This window comes from Megalobrama amblycephala, linkage group LG19 (assembly GCF_018812025.1).
Source record: "Megalobrama amblycephala isolate DHTTF-2021 linkage group LG19, ASM1881202v1, whole genome shotgun sequence".
NCBI lineage: Eukaryota > Metazoa > Chordata > Actinopteri > Cypriniformes > Xenocyprididae > Megalobrama > Megalobrama amblycephala.
Window position 1 is genome coordinate 34,796,259 of NC_063062.1, and position 27,885 is coordinate 34,824,143.

Sequence of the window (27,885 nt, forward strand, 5' to 3'; positions counted from 1 at the left end):
TGTGTAATCGTCGATGGTCAGGTTGTACGACGAGACTCCATGTGCGATCCTGGGGAAGGTAAAACTCTGAAACATCAACTGTCATTTATGACTGACACTTTTAAGTCGCAGTCGGTTTCTGAGCGAGCCTCAGTTCTCTGATACAGTTGATGGGTGGGATGTGTTGTAAGTTAGGGATTCTAGGTCTGGCACCACTGAGCCACAGTATAGGTTTCTATCCAAGTTACGAGTGTAATTTAATAAAAAAAAAAAAAAAAAAAAATGGAAATATAACTACAAAACTGTTTCCATTCCATGTGCTAAAGAAAACAAATTGGTCCCTTATGGGAAAATTGGTGCAAAACAGAAATGAAGTTGTATCGACTGGGGACGCCACAGTGGCTCTTATTAAATACAATAAATTATTTGATGTTTTGTGACAGTCTCTGGCATTTCAGAATGATGAGATAAACATGTTTGGGCAAATTATTCCATCAGTCATATGACTTTTTTGATACGTATTTAGGGATTTATACAGAGTTTCCACTATTTTATGTGCAAGTGACTGCATAAATCTAATCAAGTGAGCATGTATGTGCATTTTGGAAACTTGATTTGCATATTTCCATCCAGCATTTGTTTTAATGCAGTATTCCAGAATTCACATACATATTTGTGAAATGGAAAGCTGTACTATTTCTATACTGACTTGTGCCTACATTCAGACCAACCACATCCTCATCATCTCCTCCCTCAAACTAAAAATACAAATAATAGAATGAGGATTGATAACAGATTCATCTTTTCTTTAACCTTATATGTAATTGATTTCTTGCCTATGAAAGCAGTAATTGCAAAGGTGAGACTCTAGTCATAATGAAAATGAAATGAAATACATTTATTTTTTGCAATTTTGCAAACCTCAGATCTAGCAGATATATTTATGTCAAGGAAACCAGTTTTTGTTTGCCGGTTGGAGGTCTGATTTTTCTGTCGCAGGCTCAAGTATAGATCTCTCAATAGAAAAAAATGCACAGTAGGATTGCTTCACTTCAGGCTTTTTACAGGCAGTCTTGACTCTTTCTTGACCCGCGAAGATGATTATTGTGGATATTTATTAGCTTTCCCATGAAGGTCCGCTTTAAATGCGACAGACTGAATTATATTTCTGAGTTAGATGTCCTTGGTAGGGCAGATATTTTATTTTAATGTGTTTAAAGGCATTCAGATTAAATGACTTTTTATTAGTAACTTTCTCAGTGTGGATGATCATAGCAGAGCAGGGCAAAGATGGAGACACACTTTTTTAAAAACATATCAGCTAAATCGCAGCTCCACTTCAATTAAGAGGCATTCCTGGGTCACAATTTGTTGATCCTGGAACAACATTCCTGTCTGAAAATTTAGTCCTAACCATATCCCTACCCCTAAAACTATATCTACCCATAAGCAAAATCAGAGGGGAATGATGGGTGAATAACACTGATGAAGAAGCACCTAACCCCGGTTGTAAGCCTAAACTTGACATGAACTGTACACTTGCCCCTCAAATCTGACTGATTGATTGGAATGTTGTTACAGGAACAACAAAGATGTTGATCCAGAAACATGTTGTACTTGGTGAAATCAGGTTCTGCATTTCTCTTTGCAGACCTCATCACCCCAGAGCCGTACACCATAGGCCTGTCACTACTGATGGCTGTTCCCATGCACTACAAATGGCTCTGATCATTAAAGGAAGGAGCTGTTATTTCGGGCTGTGGTGCTGAGGTTTTTGTCAGACATTCCCTATCTAATTTCAGCTCTCCCAGACACTCTTAGTCTGACAGCAGTACAAAGGGCAACCCTGTAGCCATGCAAGCCATCATCATTACCGGCCTGTTTGCAAACTCTGCATCCCCTAATGGCTTCAAATTAGCGCTTTACCGCAGTCACTCAATAGATTTCTCATGAGTCGGTCAGCAGCTCGGATTGATCACTCCTTTTTAATTACTGGCCAGTGGGCTGCAATTCTTCCACCCTCCACTTGGCTGGGAAAGCCTTAATCCATAATTTTGTCTTTCTATCCTGATATATTGCCTGTTAGCGATCTCTCTTTTACAGTTTGAATGAATTCTGTCATTTACTCACCATCATTTCTTTCCTTGAAACGCAAATCATTTTAGATTTTCCTAGATGACTGAAGACAGATGCTGTCAAGCTTCAAAAAAAAAAAAAAAAAGCAGCATGAAAGCACACTGAAACTAGTAAATACAACACATTTTCTATGTCTTTTGAAGCCACGTGATAACTTTTTATGAGAACGAACACATATTATGTCAAATCGTTGATGTAAATCTTGCCACATCATATGCATTGTGTCATATTCAACTAAGTTACATTGGAAGAGATTTTCAGCCTAAATGTTAAGCTATTATATGGTTTGAGAAATCTTGTAGAAATCACTGTTATGTTTTATTGTGCTTTTTGCCATTTCTGAAGCTAGCAGCTTTTTTGCTTTAATTTACTGTCATTGCATTGGAAAGAAAACACCACATCTCCTTTTTTTTGCTGCATGGATGAAAGAAAATCTTGGAACAATGTGGGCATGAGTTAATGATGACAAAAATAAATTTTGGGGCAAACTATCCCTTCATTGTGCACTGATTTATTGGTTGGACATAACACACAGACTGTGCGTATATTGTTGTTTCACAATGTCATGACATGCAAACTGAGAGTGGAGTTTATTAAAAAGCAAAAATTATCACTGAACAGAGGAGCAATTTCACAGTGAAAATGTTTGTACAATATTTTAGGTCTTCTAAGTCCAGCGTATTTTCAAAAACCATTATAAAATAAAAAAATAAAAAATCTGTAGCCAGAAACAAGACCTGGCTCAAAGTGACAAGATTCTTAACTTGTAGAAAGCATCTGAAGAAAACAATAAATAACATGCAGGCAAATGGATTTGCAATTAACCAAATGGACTGAAACATTGGCTCAATCAACTGGGGACCTTGAATTTCAGCAACAAGCTTTTTAAATCAGCTGAATGGGTGATGTTTCGGGTCCAAGAGCTAAAAGGAAGAACATGAGAGAGAGAGAGAGAGAAATCTCTTTTATTCTCCAGAGTGGGTTTGATGCTATAGTAATTGCAGAGGAGGAAATTTCACTTCATTTACAGTGGGCTTCTATGGCAGTGGCTTCGCAGGTTGAGTTATTGACATCAAAAACAAGATTGTGGAAGAGTGAGGTGATATGGCCTGTAATCCAGCTTCTGGGACGGGGGGAAAGCAATCTGTTGGGAACCGAATGGGTGAGGTGGTGTTTTGCCTCCACTGACGTGTCTGGCACAACAATGAGGCCCGTCTGTTTCAGCAGCGGCTGCCGTCACCTGCTCATGCGGCTGCTACAGGCTGTGATAGATAGATCAGCAACGAAACAAGAAAGAAGAGGAAGTGTAATCGAAAACATGCCAGAAATGGAGACAAGTGACATACGTGGCTCACTGGCCCAAATCAAAGCTCCCTTCACAGCGCTGTCACTAATGTGTTGCTTTGCGGGAGGCAGAATTCAACGCTGATCCATATTCTCCATCTCTTGCTCTCTCCATTTCTTTCGCTTCTCTCCATTTGGCAGAGTCTTTACGGGTACGGTTTCAACAGCTCGATGCATGAGTGATGCCCGGCCAGATTGCCAGAGTTAAAGCAGAGTGGAGTCAGCGGTTGGGAAACCAAAGGTGATGGAAAGAAAATAAGATTTACCTTTGAATAAGCATCAAAGTGTGCAGGAAATAGAGGTGCCGGGGCACTGGCGGTGAGCGTGGGCTGGGTTTTGGCGTGACCACTACAAGCAGACTCGTTTTGTTTTCTGAGAGCATTGTCATGGCCTCTGACTATAGCAGTAGGTTGGAAAAGAGAGGAAGTTATGAGACACGGTTGGGTACCTCAAGTTGAAGAGGTGTGGTGGGGTCAGATTGTGAAAAGGTGGTGGTTGGAAGTTGGTGAAGTGTTTCTGATGGTGTGGAGATGACAATGAGACAGTAAAAAGACTCTTGCTGAAAAGAAATAATAATAAAAAAATAGCACCATAAGACTTTGAAATTGGCTATTGTGGTTCCTGCAATGCTAGTAACTAGTTGTTCGGTCACTAGAAAGAAGTGAACTTCACAACAAGGCAGACGAGTCTATATGATAATGAAAAGGAAATGTCTTTAAAAAATCAAGTGTTTTAAATCTCCTTTTAACATTTGTATCCATGGTTTCATTTGGTAAAAAATAAATAAATAAATAAATAAATAAATAAATAACCTTTATAATATTTTTAAAATGTCATGTCTTGTAACTATCAAGTACAAAGTAGTTTTCCTTACATATTCCTTACAACTTGAATATATACTAATCATCTTTTAAATATATGCTAATCATGTCTTATTATATTAATTCATAAAGATTTATTTAACCTTGCCTTGTCATAAAATGGTTAAATTATCATATATTTGAAACTTGTTGACCTCTACATATAGTAATAATGGTCTGGAGAGGTCGTGAAATCACTTCCTGTTTGATTGATTGATTGCATGTTTCTGTATGTTGACTGCACTTTGAATTGGCAGATAAATATTTTGTCAAACAATAATAGCAGTAAAACAGTTTAGTTTAAATAATTTGTCCCCTACAATGTAATAATAAAACATTGTTAAACTACATTATTTCTTTACGTTCAACTACTTCTGTTCAAGAATTGTATTTTCTTTTTCTAATTATTATTCTTTAAATTATTTTTGTCTTTGTTTTGTAATCATTGTTATCACATATCCTGACACTGACTAAATAATAAAATAATTTCCTTCAAAAGTGTCTCTTACTCAACATGTCAGTGTGAATTACATCACAGAAACGTTGACAGTTTGACAGTTTGTAAGTAACAGAACATCTGTACAGAGTCTCGTCTGTCATTCAGGTCACAGGAGTATGTTTGCAGATGTGTCTGAGGTCACAGCCCAGCAGGGTGGAACTCCCAGCAAAGCTAATCGTCCGTTTAAATAACATCTGCTTGAATTTTGTGCACAGTTACATGTGCAGTAGTTCAAACACAATGGTACATAAACCAGCTATTTAATCAATTTTGTCTCTAATATTTGATTTAGTAAGAATCATCTTTCAACAAACATGCGCGCAAACACAGACTGGTTTTATGGGATTTGGAAAGCTCTGAATGTTTGCCAACAACTGTTGGTTCAAAGAACAAAAAAGTTGCATTGGTTTTCAATAACGGGGCTTTATTGTTGTTAATTTGTTTCTTAAGTTCTTTTACTTGCAATTCAGGTCAAAGTTTCCAACTCAAAGTTTATAAGATTGGTTTGTTGATCTCATAAGGGATGAAACATTGTACTTCTAGGTTTGGCATGTTTGTTTGCATTTGATTCATATTTAGTCAATTTAAAAGCATCATCTCTTGTGGAAAAAGAGATTAAATGAAGTTCGGTGGTGTTCAGGGCATTGCACTTGGAAATGAAATCTGGATTTGAATTGATGACCTTTGTTTATCTTCATAAGACTATAAGCAGGACGTTTTTGAAAAGATGTTGAGCGGTTGCATTTTGTGATTCGCAATTAAAAGTTAATAATCTCCATGCCTCGAAGCTGTTTATCAAATCACAGGCTAAGACTTTGAGACTTCCAAATGCAAAGTAATACAGATTCCAAGTGTCTGCACCTATTTATTTTTTCCCGCAAGGACACTTGATCTTCCATTAGTTATGAAATCATAATTATTAATTTGTGCGAATGGGAAGGAGAAATGAGTGGGGTAGATTTAGCCCTTGCATCTTCCAAAGATTTAATCCCTTGAAAAGCAAATATTTTCTAATGGGCAATTTCAGAATTTATAAGATAACAGAATATAAGATCATCTGGCAAACTTACTTTTTCTTGTAGGGAAGAGCAATGAGAATCATTAACAAGACAATTAGAAAGAGCAAAACTGAGTTAAAGGGTGGTGATGGAGAGTTGGGGTCAAAAAGTAAATTGCCAGAAGTACAAATGTTTAAGAGGTTCGTAGAAATCGATAAAGACTTTGCAAAACACTCAAAGCTAGAAGTTCTGAGCCCCCATGCAGGGGAGAAGAAAATGCATTCAAAATCTTTTTGACGAGCTCTGTCCCTCCATTACGCTGCTGTCCTTTTTCACCTGGGCTGAGATTAATGTTGAGGGGACCCGTGAGAAGACAAGGATGGTGATCTTTTAGAGTGTATATAATTAGCCCACAGGGCAAGGTAGCAACTGCTAAAAGAATCCCTTTTTCTTCATAACCAATTCTGAATAAGTGACCTCTTGAGGTCAACCCACAAAATCCCAGAGTTCTGCAAAGGCAGAGTTCAAAATTCAAGGGTATGGCTATAGTGAGCAGATTTTACCATCTCGTGTCACGGCGGACATGATGATACAGCTTTCTCTTTGATGACCCCTTCCCCACAAGCTTTCCCCAAGTTTTGCAAGCAAGCAACACTTTAAAGTGCTTGAGAATTTTTATATTCAGGATAATTCACAGTTGGGATTCAGTTTTCTCCACTTTCAAACGCTTGATCAGATATCAAAGCTTCTTGCGGGATTGGTTGATCCAGGCTATATGCGGAAGTCTGTAGAGAGTACACCTGCCCTAACCTCAGCCTTCAGTCGGTATGTGAGGGAAGGCTGAGTCATGAAGCGAGGGGCTGAGGGACCACTTCAGCTGTCAGGTAAGAAATACTGGGAAGACCGGGAGTCACACTCCCATTCCTGTCATCACCGCTGCACAAACCAGGCTTCTTGACATTGTAAAAGACAGCCCAGAGATCACTCTGCTACAGAGCTTGCATATATTACAAGCACAGGTTAGAGAATCTGGTCACCTATTTTTTTATTTTTTTTTATTCCTGAAACCTTGAGGCTTATTATAGTAGGTGTAACCGATGGCTAAGTATTGGTGGTCATGTGTTCAAATATATTCCTTTCACTGACTTCTAAAAGTCTTTTCGGAATTAGTTTTTCCAGCTTAGTTTGTTGGTCTTTATTATTGGGGAGGATGTTTTGAGTTCTGGAAGTTACAGTATGTTTTCATAATACAATGAACTCTTTTTATCTCATAAGATCAAGGAAATTATGATAGAGCATAATATGATCCTTGTTTAGCCCCTTGAAATTAACTATCGAATAGTCACAAAGCCACTAGCCCCATGGTGACCAACTTGACAGGAAATTAAACTAGACTGGGATGAACTTGAGGTTCTTGGTTTTGAGTTTGTGGTGGATAATTAGCGTTATCAGTGCCCATTGAGGCAGTTCTAAAGCAGTACTAATTAAGACCCAATTAATAATGACCACAGCAGGAGAGAATCATGATAAACAAAACAGCCCGTGCATCATTGCTTTCGATTCATTTCCTCCAGTCAATTCAACAATCAAACATATTTGCAGGTTGACATTGGTGAAAGATGTTCTGGTCATAAGGTGGTTGTGATACTGGTAGTTGTGGGATTTAGGTGACTGTTTTGTCTATGCTAAGTGCTTGTAATAAGCAAATAAGTCATTTGTAAAGGAGAGCAGCAGAGAGAAACCGCAGACCACCGTAATTTGTCTTCTTTCTTCCTCTAATTTCCCTCACTACATCCTCCCATGCAGGTCATTATTTTAACTTTTCATTAGTGGAGATCAATAAAGCAAATCACATTCCGGCTGGCGAGCACATGTGCTTACCCCACCTCTTCCATAACACCAGCCCAATCCCGACCTCACTCAGTGCTCTCCCAGTAACCCGCAGTTTTGCCCACTGGTGCGGGGAAGAGCTATAACTAGGCGGGTGTGGGTGGTCTTTTTTTTAGTGCAGATAAACCTACCAGGTGGTTGATTACAACCTCAGCACAGATAACACTGTTGCTGCCCAATATCGCAGAAACAGCAACGCTGAATAATAACCCAATAAAACTTAATTAAGATTCAATGACCTCTCTGGTTTAATAATGAAGACAGTGGGATTTGCAGCAGGAAATTAAAAGTGAGAACTTATGGTACTGCAGGGGAGTTTGGTCAGTGAAAAATCTATTTTTAAAACTGTACATTATTCTTCGCTGATCTCATGCTCACGGATAGTTTGAGATCATTGTAATTAGTCTATATGCATATTTTGATTAATTTGTGGATGCTGTTTTATTAAATAAATTACAAAAGCTTTGAATGTAAGGAAAGGGACATTTGAGAATGCAAAGATAGCTCTTGATAAAAGTATGCAAATAAGCTATGGGCAGGACTTCTTCATCAGTCTCCACGTATACCCGCAGTCGTGACTAACCTAGGACAGTAAGTCGAGCGGGACGGGACCTCATGGCGGCCTGGATGGCCTGGCACTCGAACACAGCATCATCCATCAGCTCCACCCTCTGGATTCGCAAGTGGTGCTCGCCAGTTGCGTGATCCCCAACCACAGCGTAGCGAGGATAACCTGGAAAACAGGGAAGTTGACTGGTTAATGACCATCAGTGACTGCTTTAAAGGGAATATCGGGTATTAAAGGTGCCCAAGAACGTTCTTTCACAAGATGTAATATAAGTCTAAGGTGTCTCCTGAATGTGTCTGTGAAGTCTCAGCTCAAAATACCCCATAGATTTTTTTAAATTAATTTATAACTGCCTATTTTGGGGCATCATTAACAATGCACTGATTTACACTCGGCGCCGCCCCCTTAAATCGCGTGCTCCCTGCCACACCAGCTGTCGACTATATTACAGCGCATTTACAAAGTTCACACAGCTAATATAACCCTCAAATGGATCTTTACAAGATGTTCGTCATGCATGCTGCATGCATGCTTCGAATTATGTGAGTAAAGTATTTATTTGGATGTTAAAGTTTTATTCTGAGTGAATTTGAGGCTGTTCTCCGTGGCTAACGGCTAATGCTACACTGTTGGAGAGATTTATAAAGAATGAAGTTGTGTTTATGCATTATACAGACTGCAAGTGTTTAAAAAATGAAAATAGCGACGGCTCTTGTCTCCGTGAATACAGTAAGAAACGATGGTAACTTTAACCTCATTTAACAGTACATTAGCAACATGCTAACGAAACTTTTAGAAAGACAATTAGTAAAAATATCATGCTATCATTGATTATGTCAGTTATTATTGCTCCATCTGCCATTTTTCGCTGTTGTTCTTGCTTACCTAGTCTGATGATTCAGCTGTGTGCAGCTCCAGACGTTACCTGGCTGCCCTTGTCTAATGCCTTTTATAATGTTGGGAACATCATGGGCTGGCATTATGCAAATATTGTGGCGTACACCCCGACTGTTACGTAACAGTCGGTGTTATGTTGAGATTCGCCTGTTCTTCTGAGGTCTTTTAAACAAATGAGATTTATATAAGAAGGAGGAAACAATGGAGTTTGAGACTCACTGTATGTCTTTTCCATGTACTGAACTCTTGTTATTTAACTATGCCAAGGTAAATTCAATTTTTGAATCAAGGGGACCTTTAAGACCTGTATGGCTTCGTATAACGTAAATGATGTCTCTTACTGAAATATGTAGTAGAAAACCCATGAAAGATTTAAGTTATTTAAAAAATCCATGACATATTTAGACAATGGGGGGTGCCATTTTGTTTCGGTGCACAGTGAATTCTACGTCGATGGTGTCAAATGCTTGCACTACTGACACTACCCTGTTGCTATTTTTACTGCAACACAACTCGGAATATAATATATGATGCCAATTTTCAGTCGATGGGCCCCAAGAGAAGTGATCTAAGTCTAAGAGGAGAAAAGAATGGGAAGTTGTGATGACATCATTTACATTATCTTAGGCCATATAAGTCTTAATACCCGGGGGTCACTTTAAGAATGTCCTTTGTGTGTTTTTTAAAACGTTTCTAGGTAGATAAAATCTGGGGAAATTATAGTTTGTCAGTTTCAGAGTACTAACCAAGAACTGAAAGAGTTTTTTAGTCACTTCATGACAGTGTAAGGTAGTCCTCGAATGCCACAGGGAGTAAGTGTTAGCGACTGATGCAACAGTTGCTGTTTGTTAGCAACCTCTGCGATATCAAAGGACATCAGTTGAATTTATTTTATATTATTTGTATCTGCAATACATGAGATTTCATCTGCTTTCATGGATGTGTGGAAAACAATGAAAATAGTCATGTCTTGTAGCCTACTTCTTATGTTCAAGTCCAAACCAAGGGCCTCTCCCCCCCTTCTTTTGTAAATTGAAAAGATTGACGACTTGTGTCCCTCAGGACAATAAAAAAAAAACTCAATGTGAGACAAGAACCTGCGCAAGAGCACATCTATGACCTTTCTATGAACAGATGTGTGAGGCTTTCTAATGGTTGGGGTGAGACTTTCTGCCAGTTAGGGTGAGACTTTCTGAAGGTTGGGGTGTGATTTTGCGCCGGTTGGCGTGAGACTTTGTGCCGGCTGAAGTGAGCCGTGCTGATGATTGAGGTGAGACGATTGTTGATTGAGGTGAGGCAATCCGCTGGTTTGGCTATAATATGTTCCGCTGGTCCTCGGGCATGCTGCTGTAGGTGTAGTACTTAGTAAGCAGCACACAGAGCCAAGAAGATTGAGATGTGTTCTACTGATGCAGAGGAACGGTGATTTGCGGTTTAATAATACACTCAGCGGGATGTATTTCAGGGAAAACTGACTGTTTTACAACGGCAAGCAGATCCGAGGGCCTTTAAAACGCATCAGCAGACTATTATCCGGGAATTTGCATAAGGAGCGAATGCAGAAGCTTGGTTTGTCACTATAGGGAATGCAAATTGGGGAGGAGACGTTTGATTGTGTCATACTTTACGGTACATTTCACAACCTCTCCATATGAATGTCTTTAATGTCTCTCAGGAGGCAAAATACTTCTAATTATGAGAGATCTGCAATTTCCATTGAGACCCCTAAAAAGTGCTGTCATTGCTGTTAGTGCAGTCTCTCTTTCCAAGTCAAGACGGTAATTGATGGCTGATGGGTGATACGGATTTAATAGCATCAGAAGCTGATCTCAGCGTATTCTCTACAGAACAGAGCGCTGTGCATTTTTTCCTCAATTTAATTCAATATTGCTTTTTATGTGGCTAAATTTACACCTTCAGAAGTGAACGCTTCCAGTGCCTGCTTCCAGTCTCCACAGAGCAGCCATTTGAATCTTTGCCAGTGAATGACCTGTGGCAGAATATCGATTTTTACAGCATCCATCGATATGATTCATGTTCGCTCCAGAGAATTCTCTGTGACATAATCGTCATGCACCCTCATGCTCTCGGGGTGCTCGAAGCGAGCAAGTCCGTTTTCTATTTAAAGTGTTGTTGGCCCCGTGTTTCGAACTGAGAGGATTAAAAACGGCATGTGTTTTTGTGTTTGATTGGGTTTATATAACCGACTCCACTTGTTTAGAGATGTATCACCGATTGTCAAACTGAAAGGGCATCCCGATATCACCTATATCTTTTGGAGTGCTGTGTGGTACGAAGTCCAACCTGTTCCTAATCTCTGCCACGGGGCTATTACTGCAGCCATCACTGTAATCTACAGCAATGAGGCTTGAAAGAGGGATGTGCTTTAACATATTGCAGAAAGGAGTGAAAAATAGACTGGACTGGACTAATGGCTTTTAAGTCCTTGAGCCTGCCTGTTGAAATCACTGTGCCAGAAAATGCCAATTATTGCCTGTTGCCTCATTGGATCCCATTCACTTTTAATAGACCATGAAGTGTCTCTCATTTCCCCTATTGAGGAGAGAGCAGCAGACGATTATGGTGCAATGTGTTTTATCTGCCCACATACAGCTTTTAATTTCTCTAAGTGAGTGGGAGACAGAAAATGGGCAGGATAACCCAAAAAACAAACATTTAATAAGCCATCAAAAACAGACTGTGCCCACATCAGTTGGTGGACTACTTTGGAAAGTTGTTTTGAAGGTCTTACAAAAAAATATGGTGATATTTAAATAATTAAGAAGGAAAGCTGTTATGCGAAAGGAACAGTCTATATTGACACTACATGATATAAGTGGCCAGTTATTTACCTATGTTTGACCTCATTTGTTTTCTGTTTGAGAAGGCACAATTTGTTCGCTTATCCGATCCGTGCAGCTTGCGTATAAAAATCACTTTTTATCTCTTTAATATCTCAGTTGTTTATTCTAGATGTCATGGAGATTAAATGGCAAGCAAACAGAGACTTTCATTTAAATCTCATGCTTTTCATAAAAGTGATCTCAACTTGAGTGGTTTACTTGAGTTTCAGAAGATCACACTGTGATCCCAAAAGTCTGCAATCAGAGTTTCAATATGAACTAAAACATTTATCATCAATGTCATTTGAAATTCAAAATAATAGTTATCCTGTGCACATTAACTGTGAACTCTTCCTATATTTTACAGTTGTCTCATTTGTGGCAGTCTGAGAAATCTGAAGTTGATACTCAAATTAAACCATACTGAAAACTCTGTTAAGTCAAACTCCGGGCAATACGTTTAACCTTGACAACTGTCAGGTTGCAATTTATGGCCTGTAATGTGAACATAGGCAAATCAAACACTGTTTATGGTGGCCGCCAGTCAACGCAAGGGAAGCAGACCGAGTCATTTTAATGGCCATTGACTTAGTTCGATACTGTGTTTATTCCTGATGAGAGATTGATGGGTTTGTTGCAGGCGGCATCTATTGCCACTTAATGCCTAGCTGCAAATCTTGAGGACTTATTTCTCAGATGAATGCAGAATATGTGCATTGGCTTCTGAACACATTACTGATTTATCAAGCACTATGAATACACAGTAATTTGCAAAAGCTACTTATCAACATGGACTCAACCACAATGCACTGCTTTGACTTGGGCAGGCTCAAGAGAATGCTTGTCTGTCTTATTTTACATAAGTAATATTATAATGTGCAAATTATTTATTTGCTTGTTTGTTTGCTGAGTGGGACACACACAAACTCTTGATGAAACTAGTAGGCTTTGAATGTATGAGTTTGAAATCAGCAGGGATTTACTTCCTACAGTGATCCTGTAATAAAGTGAAGGAGCAATCTTAGCTAGTCTTTGTGCAAGCTGACGCCAGTCAAATAACAAACAATGATTAACTGTGATCTTGAGATTACATCCACCCACCTGTATCATTATCTGAGCTTGGTCCATACAAATGCAGTTTTTTATTAACCCAAATATGTGCATTCTGTCAGTATGTTCGGTATGATCCACATTTCATCTCTCATCTGGACACCTTTTAGATTAATATATCATTATATAAATCATGCATGGTTCACCCAAGAAATGCACAACAGAGGATGTGAGAGAGAAAAATGAAATAATTCTATCATTGATCACAATGAATCCCTAAGACAACCCACGTCAACCAAAGCAAACAATATAAAATAGCCCCATTAGAGTTAATGAATCCATCAGGACAGGAAAGGATTAGTCTTTATGTCGGATCGATGGAAGGGGGAAAGGGCCGTGAATGGAGACGTGACGCAGTGATTAATGGTTCGAGGGAACAAGTGAGTATCTGCCTGTCGGCTCAAACAGAGCAAATGATTGAGAGAGAATGTGTTAATTACATACACGACTGTTATTTTCTTCCATTCGCTTTGTTTCTGGGAACCAAAATTTGGATATATTTTGTAGAAAGCAGGGATGGTATGTTACGTGAGTGCTTAGATTCGAAATTAAAAAAAAAAAAAAAAAAGATTTAAAGGGTTAGTTCACTCAAAAAAGAAAATTCTGTCATTTATTACTTACCCTCATGCCGTTCCACACCTGTAAGTCCTTCGTTCATCTTCGGAACATAAATTAAGATATTTTAGTTGAAATCCGATGGCTCCGTGAGGCCTTCATAGCCAGCAATGACACTTCCTCTCTCAAGATCCATAAAGGTACTAAAAAACATATTTAAATCAGTTCATGTGAGTACAGTGGTTCAATATTAATATTATAAAGCGACGAGAATATTTTTGGTGCGGCAAAAAAAAAAAATAACGGCTTATTTGGTGATGGCCGATTTCAAAACACTGCTTCAGGAAACATCAGAGCACAAATGAATCAGTGTGTCGAATCATGATTCAGATCCTGTGTAAAACTGCCAACGGCTGAAATCATGTGATTGTGGCGCTCCGAACAGCAGGTTCGATACACTGATTCATTTGTGCTCCGAATCTTCATAAAGCATTGTTTTGAAATCGGCCATCACTAAATAAGTCGTTATTTTGTTTTTTTTTGGCACACTAAAAATATTCTCATTGCTTTATAATATTAATATTGAACCACTGTACTCACATGAACCAATTTAAATATGTTTTTAGTACCTTTATGGATCTTGAGAGAGGAAATGTCATTGCTCCCTATGAAGGCCTCACGGAGCCATCGGATTTAAACTAAAATATCTTAATTTGTGTTCTGAAGATTAACGAAGGTCTTACGGGTGTGGAACGGCATGAGGGTGAGTAATAAATGACAGAAATTTCATTTTTGGGTGAACTAACCCTTTAACGTAACATTTAATTTTGATTAGTCTGCACATCAACTAGGGTATTCATTAGAGTTTTAGTACACTGTCTGCTTAATATCTGCCAACACTTTATTTTTATGCTTCCCAGCTGACATTCTACTAACTATAAGTAACTTTGCAAGTACATGTCAACATATTCTACTAACCCGAACCCTAACCTAACAGTCTACTAATACTGTTGACATGTAGTTGCAAATTAATGAGAATTAGTTGACCTGTAGTTGTGTAGTTAGTAGAATCTCTAAAGTGGACTATTGAAATAAAGTGTAATCAAATTTATTGAGACCAACCCTTTTATGTGTCAGTAGTACTGACTCGGTCCCCACATGATCTCTGACTGTCAAGTGCCTTTACATGTGTATTTGTAGGGTGAATTCAGGTTGATTGAGACACTTTTTGCCATTGAGATAACTGGAAAAATGTTGCAATAAACCTGAATTCAACCTATATGTCTGTTTTGATTACTACATTATGTCTAATCATGCAAGACTAAATCAAATACTTAAACATTATTTTATTTTATTTTAAATCTTTAAATGTATTTAAATGTTTTATTTATTTTATTTTATTTATTTATTTATATGTTTGTTTGTTTGTTTGTAATGCTGGGCAAACAATTAATCGCGATTAATCACAATTAATTGCATCCAAAATAATGTGACGATTAATCACACCCAAAATAAAAGTTTATGTTACATAATGTATATATAAATACACAGACATGTATGTATTTAAGATAAATTTGTTATATCTGTATATAAAATATTCATATTTATATATATATAAATTATATAAGTATATGTACAGTATATACATGCAAATATTTCTTAAATATATACATGTGTATATATATATATATATATATATATATATATATATATATATATAATATGTGTGCGTGTGTGTGTGTATATATATATATATATATATATATATATATATATATATATATACACACACACACAGCACACACACATATATTATGTAAACATTTTAAATGAAAGAGAGTCCTTTACTAAAAGTACAGCATCAAAACTGAATTCATATCAGCTACTGAAATTTTGATGTTGTAAAAATCTTAGTCAAAAAGGACATTTGACATTGCTCTGTGAGTGTTGCTTTCTATGGATTTTTCTTTTTGCTCTCCCACAGCACGCTGGCTTTGAAGTGAGCAGCACAAATCCGAAAGCTACTGTTTGGATTACTGATTTGCCAAGAGTGTAAATAAAACAATGCATCAAAATCAGAATCAGCATGCTGCACGGCTCTTTACGTCCAAGCCGTCTCCCTGTCTGGTTCTGTCTGGGTATTCACGTTCACACCAGCAATGCACACAATGCATATTCATGACTTTTATTTGTGTGTTTGTGGCAGCATTGAACTGATGTCTTTAATTAGAACCAGCAGCAAAAGGACCTCCACCAAGTATGTGGGGACCGATACGAATCAGCCTCTTTTGTCTGCTGATTTATTAAACATATTGTTTGCGATTTCTCATTTTAATCAATGTTCTCCCAAACTGAAACAGCTCTGAATGAGACAAGCCTCTTCCATGAATAGCTGAGTAGGCTGATATTGAAATGTGTAGCGTTGAGCTGTTGTACTCGCCTCTTTTTTTTATGCGTGCAGCTGCTAGCTTGGAGTACGTCGTCGTAGATGTGTCAATTTTCTTTATTGGACGCAGCGTTACTTGTTGACGCAGGCAAGACTGATAAAAGGAGCAGCTGTGCAGAGTTTTATTCTGTAAAGTGTCATTCATGTCAAAGCAATGCACCTCCGCCCTTGTGCCCGAAGCTTGCTTTTAAAGTGCTCTTTTGTCTAAAGCACAGGCTCTCGGCAACTCGAAAAAAATTACATGCCATAAAAAAGAGAGACGGAGAGAGCGCAGGACTTCATTGAAATTCTTCATGGCCCTCTGAGCGCTGGCCCGCCATTGATCCGCATAAAGAGCTAGATGGGGCTGGCTCGCCTCGGATTGGGTCGGCCCTCGGCTCCGGGCGTGACTGTTAAACTGCAGCTGATGTGCCGTTAAGTGCCGCTCTCTGTCTCTCTTCTCATAATCGCGAGTCCCGCAAGCGCAGAACCTCTTCTCACCTCCCAACCCCCACCCCGGCTTCAATTCACCCTCTCTTCCTCTTTGACCACTTTTAAAGCTCTTCTCCCAGTGTTTACACTGCCAGGGCCCGGCTCCCTGGAGCCTGATAATGACAAACCCGGGAGTGGGATGGATTTATCAGGGCTCAGTTGCCTATTGGGGTCTAATTAAAGGCCACTATCAGTGCCAAAATGGCACAGAGCAGCGGCCACTGAAGGTCAGAGGCAAACAGACCTGTGATCTCCAGCGGAATACATATTTAATTTTAAGGATAAGCCCAGCAACTGTTTTTAAAGAGGCCAACTGGGCTTTACGTCATGCTTTGCACTGGAAATATCCCAGGAGGCATAGCAGAGCTGCATCTGTGATAGAAAAATGAAGTAAAACATTGAATTACCCTTTTCTGCGACCCATTGGGTTTAGGGAATCATGTTAGAGTCTAGGCTACTTTTCAAAGTGATGCTTACACCTGCTCTTTCCACACAAGGATTTCATGCGCTGTAATCCAAGAAAATCCAATGTAAATGTCATAAAGGGGGACCAACTGTTTCCGATCAACCTGAATATGAATAATGTTCATGATGTTCAAAGTCTGTAGGAGGAAGGAATGGGAATCCAATGGCTGTCGGCATAAATTAAGCAATTAACCAAACAAGCAGCACTTTGCTAGTCAGGAAAAGCCACACACTTCACAAGCTATTAACAGTTAAAAGTACTTAAGAGGTTATATTGTAGTTGCTCTTGTCCTTCTACGCCTGACACCAATTGGACAGTTTTTAAAAAGCAATCACACCCTCTAGCTTAAACTTGTGTACCAAAGTCAACTTTAATTATCAAAAGCTTTGTTTAAAACCAATTTGGCTATTTGAGAGGCAGATGAAGACCGGCTGCTAGTTGAAGGGTAAAATTCAATCAAATTCGCTGGAGCAGTGTACACATTTACCTCTCACTCAGTCAGAAATTACCATCTTATTTTACCAAAATGTGACCTCATATGAATGCTCAAACTGACATTGGCTGGTTTATGCAAATTAGTGCTAGTGTAGCAGATGATGCTTAGTTGGTTTGGTTGGTTGAGCAGCATGATCTTTCCTGTAATGATGGTTAAGCTACACCAACGTGGTCTTTCTTTTGGAGACGGTGAAGCTTGTTGATCGTCATTGTTTCGTGTAAACCTGGTTATGATCGTCATCCAGCATGGTCAAAACACATCCAGCAAGATGTGTTTTGGTCGATTGGATCACAAGTGGATGATACCCGTTTACACCTGGTATTTTAATTCATCTCTTTTGTCCACTTTCAACCACTTCTGTCCTGATTTCTTCGAGGGGAGGGTAAATGTATGGGTTTTTTTCAGATCTTTCGATCTAATTGACAAAATAAGCTTGCGCAATTTGCATATGAACATTTGGAGACAACATACAAAGAGCATCAGCTTTTGTTTCTGCTCTGAGGTTAGGAATCAGGAATGGTGAGGAAATTATTGTGCTTGGGTCTTCAGCTGACAAAGTTTAAATCCCATCTGGCAAATGTGCTCCAAAATGTTTACACGTTAGGTCAATAGGCGGAGAGCAGGCGGTCTTTTGTGGCAGTTAGAACACATTCGTCCACATGAGCGTTTCCACTGTGAAAGCAATCTGGTCAAATGCGTTTTCAACTACCTCTGGAAGTGGTTGAAAGTGGACAAGCTCAAAACGTTTTACCCCCCGTTTACACCTGTCATCCACTTTTGATCCGATTGACCGAAACGCATCTTAATACCAGGTGGAAACAGGGCCTAAGTGACAGCAGCTTAATAAACCTGCTGTGTTGTTAATGTTAATCATGCATGGTTAAGATATCTCTGGATTACAGAGATATCTCTGGATTACTTGCGCTCCCTGCCCCCCGAGCTCTCGACTATAATACAGTGCATTTACAAAGTTCACACAGCTAATATAACCCTCAAATGGATCTTTACAAGATGTTCGTCATGCATACTGCATGCATGCATCAGATCATGTGAGTATAGTATTTATTTGGATGTTTACATCTGATTCTGAATGAGTTTGATAGTGCTTCGTGGCTAAAGCTAACATTACACACTGTTGGAGAGATTTATAAAGAATGAAGTTGTGTTTATGAATTATACAGACTGCAAGATGAAAATAAGGATGGCTCTCTTGTCTCCGTGAATACAGTAAGAAACAATGGTAACTTTAACCACATTTAACAGTACATTAGCAACATGCTAACAAAACATTTATAAAGACAGTTTACAAATATCACTAAAAATATCATGATATCATGGATCATGTCAGTTATTATTGCTCCATCTGCCATTTTTCGCTATTGTTCTTGCTTGCTTACCTAGTCTGACGATTCAGCTGTGCACAGATCCAGATGTTAATACTGGCTGCCCTTGTCTAATGCCTTGAACATGAGCTGGCATATGCAAATATCGAGGACATGCAAATTAATGATCCCGACTGTTACGTAACAGTCGGTGTTATGTTGAGATTCGCCTGTTTTTCGGAGGTCTTTTAAACAAATGAGATTTACACAGGAAGGAGAAAACAATGGAGTTTGAGACTCACTGTATGTCATTTCCATGTACTGAACTCTTGTTATTCAACTATGACAAGATAAATTCAATTTTTGATTCTAGGTCAACTTTAATGTTTACTTGTCTTTTTTAAATTCAATTAAAGTTTAAAATCAATCTTGTGCTATTGCAACAAAATTACCCTATTGTAAAAACACAAATACATTGAGTGAACAACCATTTACGTGAGATAGTTGTAATGGTAATTGAGCAATACTTATATTTGAATAAAAGCCTTAATTAAAATCTGTCATGAAATTATCTCTTCAGAATAAATTATTGATTGCCTAGACTTTTAATGAATGGACAAATAAAAGAAAAAAAGCTAATATTAAAAATATCGATGACAATATATACGGCGGTTCTTCCATGTGGTATCGAAAATTGATACTTTTCAAGGTATCGTATCAAAGTTAGTATCGTGACAACACTAGTGTAGGGTGCCACAAATTTTTGACAATTTTCAAAGGGTGCCGAGATTGGGATGGTCTTTTTAAAGTTGTTCGAATAGTGCAGTCTTTCTTGTAAGGTTTTAAAGCCACATGACCAGCATGACCAGTCTTACAAGTGAAGTTGATTGGTTAAGAAGATCTACCAGGATGTTCTTTCTTTTTTTATTGTTGATTATTAAAACTATTTAAGAAGCTTGATGGGGACACCAGCATCAAAATCATAACATAAACTGGGAACATTTTCAGTAGAGTTTGTTAAATAATAATAAACTGTTTATGACTGTATTACCTGCAAGATCTCTTCCGACGCCCAAAGCGAGGCCATCTCTGAGCCACAACACGACACCATGGTAACCAGGGATGGAGCAGGGTAGCGTCACAGGCTGACCAGCCACAACTACCAAGTCCTGAGGCTGCTGTAAGAACACGGCATTCACTCCTGAAACAAAAGAGATGGAAAGAGAGTTAAACATTAATGTTTTACCTACAGCATTATAGCTCTTTCCTCATACTGACATGTCTTAATCAGATCCATTATGAAATGGTTTAATGTTACATGACCTAATTTGAAGAATGTATTCAATGAATAACTCCTGAGTGTGATTAACACGCCATGTTGAAGTGCACTGAGGAACTCTCTCCAGACTGTCAACACTGAATCTTTCACACATAGAAAAATACATAAAGCAAATGAAGTTGAACTCCATTAGAGATGAGTGGCCCGAGAAGGCAGTAAGCAGTAACCCACTGAGACACAAGACGCCTCTTAAAGAAAGGTGTCACGGATATAAGAACAAGTGTCATAGAAGGAGAAAGAGAAGTAAAGTAGGACAGTCCTCAGAATCTGCTTTATTCCTGTATCTATCCATATGGTGGGCACAAAGATACCAGCGCCTGTCACTGGGGTGGTCCAGGTTTGACTGGTTAGCATTGGCAGTTGGCCCCAAAGATTTCTGTCTCCAAAGGGAATCTAGTTAGAAGACAAATGTCTTGTATTTCAAACTCCAGTGGTACATATTGCATGTGCAGTCACAAACACACACGTTCAAAAATACAATGGTTGACATCAGCTATCAATATTGAAATGAGCTGTCTCAGTGGAGAGATGACGAGTTTCTTGCTGGCAGTACTGTATAATGGGAGTCACACTGGCAGTCATGCTGAACTCTGCAGCTGTCCCTGATGTGTGCCTATCTACAACTGAAGAAGATGGCTCATATTGCCCATTCCACTCTAAATCGCAGTATACTGCTTAATCAATACTCACTTCTGTGGAACACTTACCACTCTCTCAGTTACTTGATGTACTGTATGTGTGTGTGTGTGTGTGTGTGTGTGTTTCTAATGTAGTTATACTTTACTAAAAAATGTCCCCAGAAATGAGCAAAATATATGACAAAACAGCCTTTGGAGGATGCCGTTGCCTTACAAAAATGTACTGTGGACAGTAAAACTGTACATAGTTGGTATCAGATGGTAATATCCTGATGCTCAATAATTACATATTCACAATATATTTAAAGGTCATATAAATGCCACTTTTACAAGATGTCCCCAGAGTGTGTCTGTGATGGTTTAGTGCAAAATACCCCACAGATAATTTTTTATAGCATGTTCAATTTGTCCATTTTTGAGGTTGAGCAAAAATGTAAATTTTAGGGTTAGTGATGTCACTAACGCATGTCCCTGTCCCTGAAGAAACGCATTGTAGTCCTCAAAAAGCGATTTTTTAGGGACTACAACACCCCCCCAACCCCCTCTTTACTATTTTTTGCTTTACCGTTTATACAAAGTTCTGTCATGAAACTCCAGATGGCACATGATAATAGGTCCTTATCTCAACCTGCTCACAATCTCATCTATTATCTATAGGTCACAGCTGATTGGTTCCTGCTGTATTAGTGGCCAATGAGCTTGCATGCTCAACCTTCAATTTGGGTAGAATTTGCCTTAGCGGTGCAGTTTCAGAAACCCTCCACCTTCCCCAGCTCCACCTGTATAGATCTGCTACAGGTAATTCATGTAAGCTATATTGTACAGCAGTAGCATGTCTTAACATGTTAATAGGACATTGCTGCTAGAGCCATCAAGGCACTAATTTTATAACAAATTCCCAGCCTTCAACAATAAATTCCAAGAAAAATACTGACTTTTTATGCACAATCCATGAGACTCTATTTTTGTGTGGACTGTATAATTAAAGGCTATATATATATATATATCTAACCAATTTATGTGTTGCATATCTGTTAGTTACCTTATGTATGTACACATGCAAATGGACTTCATTTATTTATTTATTTCATGTCTCACAGCGTCAAAAAAGTTAATCTTTTAAAATAACGTCTTGATAACATTTTCTGTTCCGCTCCGTCGAGCAGTTTATGAACGCAAGAATGTGAACACACACTTCTGATCGGTGTGTGGTGGACGTGAAGCTAATTATACAAAGTTGAAACTGACTCATTCAGACAACCCACTGACTAGACAATTATGAAAATATGTAATTTTGCACATCCACTATTGGGGTTAGGGTCAGTTCGTACTCTGCAGTAATTACCTTTATTTGAAAACAGTTGGACTCTATCCAAATTCACACACACATAGCACAAGTATGTGCTAATACCTATAAAATATGACATTTTCTAGATTAATGTTAAATTAAACACACAGGGAGGAAATAATTAATTGCCAGAATCCAGCAGGATGTCTTTAATGCTGTGAATTGCATGGATTAGTAAACAAATCAGTCATACCTCTGTCCTGCCTCCAGTAAAATGTGATGAATGGCTTGTTAAAAGCTAAACATGAGTCCACAGATTGATTTATACAAATTCTCCCTGGCGAAATCCAACGTCTGCTGCTCCAACAAGCCATTATTAAATCAACAACTGCAAAGATGCGCTATGAATTCTTATAAATATATTGGGCTGTTCATTTTTGAAGGCTAGCAGGCTTGCCTGGACACTGCAGTGTTTCTCATTCTGTCTTTTCCTGCGCTGTGAGCCTGTTTATTTGTTTGTATGTGTTTGCTGTGAAGGTCCTCTGTAGATTACTCAGGTGTAGATAGAGGAACTGTGAATCGCAGCGGACCCGCTTCCAGGCTGCCGAGAGACATCAGATTTCCGCTTGTCTTGTCACGTTATAGGAATACTGAGTGTAGATTAATGCTTATTTGTGCTGCTTTTGTTTTTGCTGTCTCTTCTACTGCGAGATGTGTGTTATTGTTGTCCGTTCTGTGCAGTAACTGACTGACCCCTCTGCAGTTATTGCGCTCAGTGCACTTGTTAACCTATGACACCTCGACTTCCCTCAAATTCCCACCGCCGTGTCAGCTGCACCCCGACCGCCATCACAAATGATTTGATTAGGAGAAGATTGACCTTCTCTGGACTTAGATTCCAACACATTGCTAATTATTATGACGAACGCTAATTATTTTATAATATGGCTAATGGCTAATTAGAATAACAAAATAGAAAAGATTGCTTTTTTATGAATCCCATGACCTCTGAATTGATACGTTTTCAGTTTAAGACAGTCTTAGAAATGCCACAGAGGTGGAAAATAGTGATTTGCTATTGGATGAAACAGGCAAGGGGTTTCCTCACCCAAACTAACTATATATAACACATTAGGGATTGTGAAGATTAAATAGATAAAAATAGGAAAATACACAGTTCTAGCATAGTTTCTACCCTTTATTGTTAGCTACCAATGCTTAATGTTAGTGCAATTAAATATTTTATTCTAATAGTGACCTAAAAATGTCTGTATTAGTAAAGTCAGAACATGATTGTCCAGAAATATTCAAAAACAGGCAATTGTGAAGAATGTGTTTTTCTGTGTGAACTGACTAATTCATGAACACAAGTAATACTATGTTGATGCATAAGCAAAACAGGGATCTAGATTTGGTGTTTAATATCTTAAATGTGTTTTGAACTGCATTAATGTTCATATTTGGTTGTAAAGTGAGCATGTTGTTATATACTATGTGGTAATATTCTAAGTGGATGGCAATATGGTGCTGCACAAATGACAAATCATAATTATCAATTATTTATAATCACAATTATTAATAGTATTTAGTCTTTTGCAAAACCTCAAAATTAATTTTCATTTTTCACTCTGTACATTATAATGTCACAATGACTAAGTTCACTTTGAAACTTGCACTTTATCCTGTGCCAGTAACATGAAAATAATTATTAACTTATCCTATAAATTCATCCTATAACTTATCCTATAAAGCCAAAACTTGGTCACAATTTGGTATAGGGTATCACAATTAACCATGACTTTTGCCTCTTAATTAATAGTTAGTAAGACAGTTGTTGTAGCGTTTAAGTTTAGGTATGGGGTAGTCCAGGATTTTGGGATGTAGAATATGGTCAGAATAAGGCATTAATATGTGCTTTATAAGTACTAATAAACAGCCATACTCACAAATTCTTAAATTGTTCCCTCTGCTTATCAAATCACACCCATGGATTAATAAACCGTACCCACAAATTTCCAATCCGTGCATAGCCTAATAATGAACAGTTATATTTTTTATAAACAAATGTCAACAAATATTAATATATAGTAAGAAATGTAATAACTAAAGTAGGGACCTTATTGTAAAGTGTTGAATTTCAGAAACCTTGCACTCATCCACCATTGACTTTTGCTTATTTTTCTATCACGAGGAATGTCTACTACCATCACTATCAGTGTGGCCACTAATAGAAGTGGGAAGTCTGGTCATGGAGGTTAACATATCCTTCCGAATGATCTATTTGCAGCACTGCACCACCTGGTGCATCCACTTGGACAGCAAAACACCAGCCTGTTTTATTTCCTCCAAACCACCTCAAGCGGCAGGAAAACATATGTAGGTCAGTCAAGAGGGGGTGTAGAAAAATGGGTAAAGAATAGGGAAGGTTGAACCAGGGGGCTTAAGTTCGCCCACTTTGGTGGAGGAATTCAGCGAGCTCAGCGATACTTCGGTCACATCTGGCAGCATTTCGCTTCGATGCTCAGGCAGCCGGCCTCAGAGCAGACCCTTCCTCCTTCTCCCCTCATCTTCTCGCCGTTCGAGACTGCCAGATGCACAGGCAACCGTGCGTGGAGGAGAGTGAAGTGCAGGCAACAGATTCCTCCACTCTTCCTCGTACAGCACTACTGCTTTAAAATACTGTATGATCAAGTCCTCCAAAGCAAAGCTGGGTAAGAGGAACACAAGCAATGTCTTAATATTAATATTCGAAGCGACACATAAAGCAGTACCGGTGTGGGCAGAAGTGACACTAATCCTCTTTAGAAATACTTTATTTACTGTGATAATCAGGGTAAATTGAGAATAATCCTGATAAGATACAGTCTTTTGAAATGAAATGAGCTGGTCAGACGAGCATGTGTGTGTTGATATTCCAGGCATGATTCCAGGCGGATCTGTCAGTAGGGTCTGTTACTACTGCAGGCAGTGCCTTGAGGGGCTCTCCTCCCTCCAGCTGCGTACAGACAGACGCAGTTAAAATTGACCGTAGCGTGTTAAACCTGAATCTCTTCGCTTTCAGGTACAACTACACCATTCAGGTTAACAAGTTCTGAGTGAATGGAGTGTCTGAACAGGAGTGCCCTATTTTCTTTTTTTTACAAATTGCATCAAATTTTGTCCTTGCCCTTCCAGGTTACATCTGAGTCGTACCATGTGTGGTTGGGTTGAGAATGTCTTCAAGTATTAAATGGAGGTCATGTCAGTTTGGATGGTAGCAGTTTCTCTAGCCAGACCACCTGATGCTGTGTAAAATCAGCCAATCGTAGTAAAGCCTACTACACAGTTTCCCAAACGGGAGTTTGCAAACCCCCGGGGGTTCGTAAAGGAACTGCAGGGGGTTTGTGAGTTGACAAAAAGCTAATAATTAATAATATATAATGTGAAATTAAAATGAATGAGGCTTTGATTTAATTAAATAACTGTGTAGTCTGATTTTCTGCGTGTTTCAGAGAGAATTGCTCAAGGGTTTGAGTGTTTGAAAGTGAAGAAATTAAGACATACATATTAGTATTGTAACTTAGTTATTATAATTATCAAATATTCATTTTTATAGTGCAATTTTTAAGTTATTATTATTATTATTATTATTATTATTATTATTATTAATCAATTAATTTGGGTTCCTAAAACCCCAGTGTGAATGTAATGGGTACTGAGACACTATTACAACTAAAAAGAGGTTTGAGTCTACAAAATCAAAATAAAACACTTACTAACTTAATATTAAAATCTAGGTACTTTAAGTAATTTGAGGCTACTTCAAGAATATGTCTAAGGGTTTTTCAGCTGACCCCTGTCCCACTATATTGAGAGTTTTTTTGTGAAATGTGTCAGACGCTCAGTGAACGGGTGATCTGAGATGGATTATAAATTATAGTTTTTCATGTGTGTCATCTAAAAAAAAAAAAAGGAGACAAACATTGATCATGTGATTACAGTACATAGCTAATCAACTACCCATCTGACAGGCAACCATTTAAGATATATAATGTTATTAAGCTATTTTTAATGAAAATATGGTGATGAAACTGTTGAATTAATGTATAAATATCATTGCTTTCTTGAATGTAAAGTAAGTGCTAGAAAATGACGCAATGGCTTGAAAACGCTATTTAGTTGGCATTCCAGGATTTATTTATTTATTTTTTTCATGGAGACTAAATTCATCAGGAATCCAATTAAAAACAGTTATTTTGTCCTTGTAGAGTGTATTTGGTTTCTTTACTGATAACATTTGTAGGACATTTTTAACATGTGTTAAGGAAAAATTAAGTAGTGATGCATTTTGATTTATCAAACATGACAGTTGGATTTTTGCCATACTTGGAAAGTTTATAACAATGGCATTTAACCAGGCACTATTTTTAAAATTACACATTAACGGTGTGAATGGATTGCCACCCATTTACATCATAAGGCCATAAAGAGTGCTACCCCTTTAAGAAAATAGCAGTGAGGTCGATTGTTATTCCCCTGCAGGGAGTTAATTTGCATTTCTGCCTCATGTAATATTTGTGATATGCTGTTAAGAGTGTGAAAAAAAGTGAATATCCAACTGTCATAAACCCCTTAACCACCAAAACAACATTATCTGAGTGTCAATACATCAAGATTGAGTTGATTTACTGTTGGCTGTTATAATGATGATGTAGAACAGATGGCATGGAAAGAAATTATGCCAGCAGGGGTGTTATTATTATCTTGCAGGTTAGTTGGCTATCAAAAATGTTGTTTGAAAAATTATTTATGCAATTTAATATCTGTTCTAATTGGATAATTATGAAGATAATTTAATATAATTGCTGCTTGTGTACATGTTTGTGGATTGTTGTACATGGGAGAGCAATCCATCCATCCATCCCATCACTATTCCATCCATCCATCCATCCATCCATCCATCCATCCATCCATCCATCCATCCATCCATCCATCACTATTCCATTCATCCATCCATCCATGCATCCCATCACTATTCCATCCATCCATCTATCCATCCATCCATTCATCCATCCATCACTATTCCATTCATCCATCCATCCATGCATCCCATCACTATTCCATCCATCCATCCATCCATCCATCCATCCATCCATCCATCCATCCATCCATCCATCCATCCATCCATCCATCACTATTCCATTCATCCATCCATCCATGCATCCCATCACTATTCCATCCATCCATCCATCCATCCATCCATCCATCCATCCATCCATCCATCCATCACTATTCCATTCATCCATCCATCCATGCATCCCATCACTATTCCATCCATCCATCCATCCATCCATCCATCCATCCATCCATCCATCCATCCATCCATCCATCCATCCATCACTATTCCATTCATCCATCCATCCATGCATCCCATCACTATTTCATCCATCCATCCATCCATCCATGCATCCCATCACTATTCCATCTATCCATCCATCCATCCATTCATCCATCCATCCATCCATCCATCCATCCATCCATCCATCCATCCATCCATCCATCCATCCATCCATCCATCCCAAATAATTTTGAAGAAACAAACTGAATTAAAAGACTTTCTTGTGAAATAATCTTTGTTTTAAATCATTTTTACAGTGTACCTGAGGCAGAATATTCACATTTACAAACTGATATTCCAAAATCTTACCAGATCAATCAGAATAAAACCACCAAGATGACCTTTATTATCTGATGCATGTTT

At 38.2% G+C, this 27,885-nt stretch overlaps 1 protein-coding gene across 6 annotated transcripts in view; it reads right to left on the reverse strand.

Annotated features, from left to right (window-relative positions):
* kirrel3b (kirre like nephrin family adhesion molecule 3b) overlaps positions 1–27,885 on the reverse strand; it is a 231,040-nt gene that overhangs the window by 66,250 nt on the left and 136,905 nt on the right. For all 6 annotated transcript variants that reach the window (XM_048168405.1, XM_048168411.1, XM_048168406.1 and 3 more), the window contains exons 2-3: positions 19,932–20,081; positions 8,290–8,439 (exon numbers count right to left, since the gene is read on the reverse strand). In XM_048168405.1, the coding sequence (XP_048024362.1) occupies positions 8,290–8,439; positions 19,932–20,081 (300 nt within the window). The remainder of the gene's footprint in view (positions 1–8,289; positions 8,440–19,931; positions 20,082–27,885) is intronic.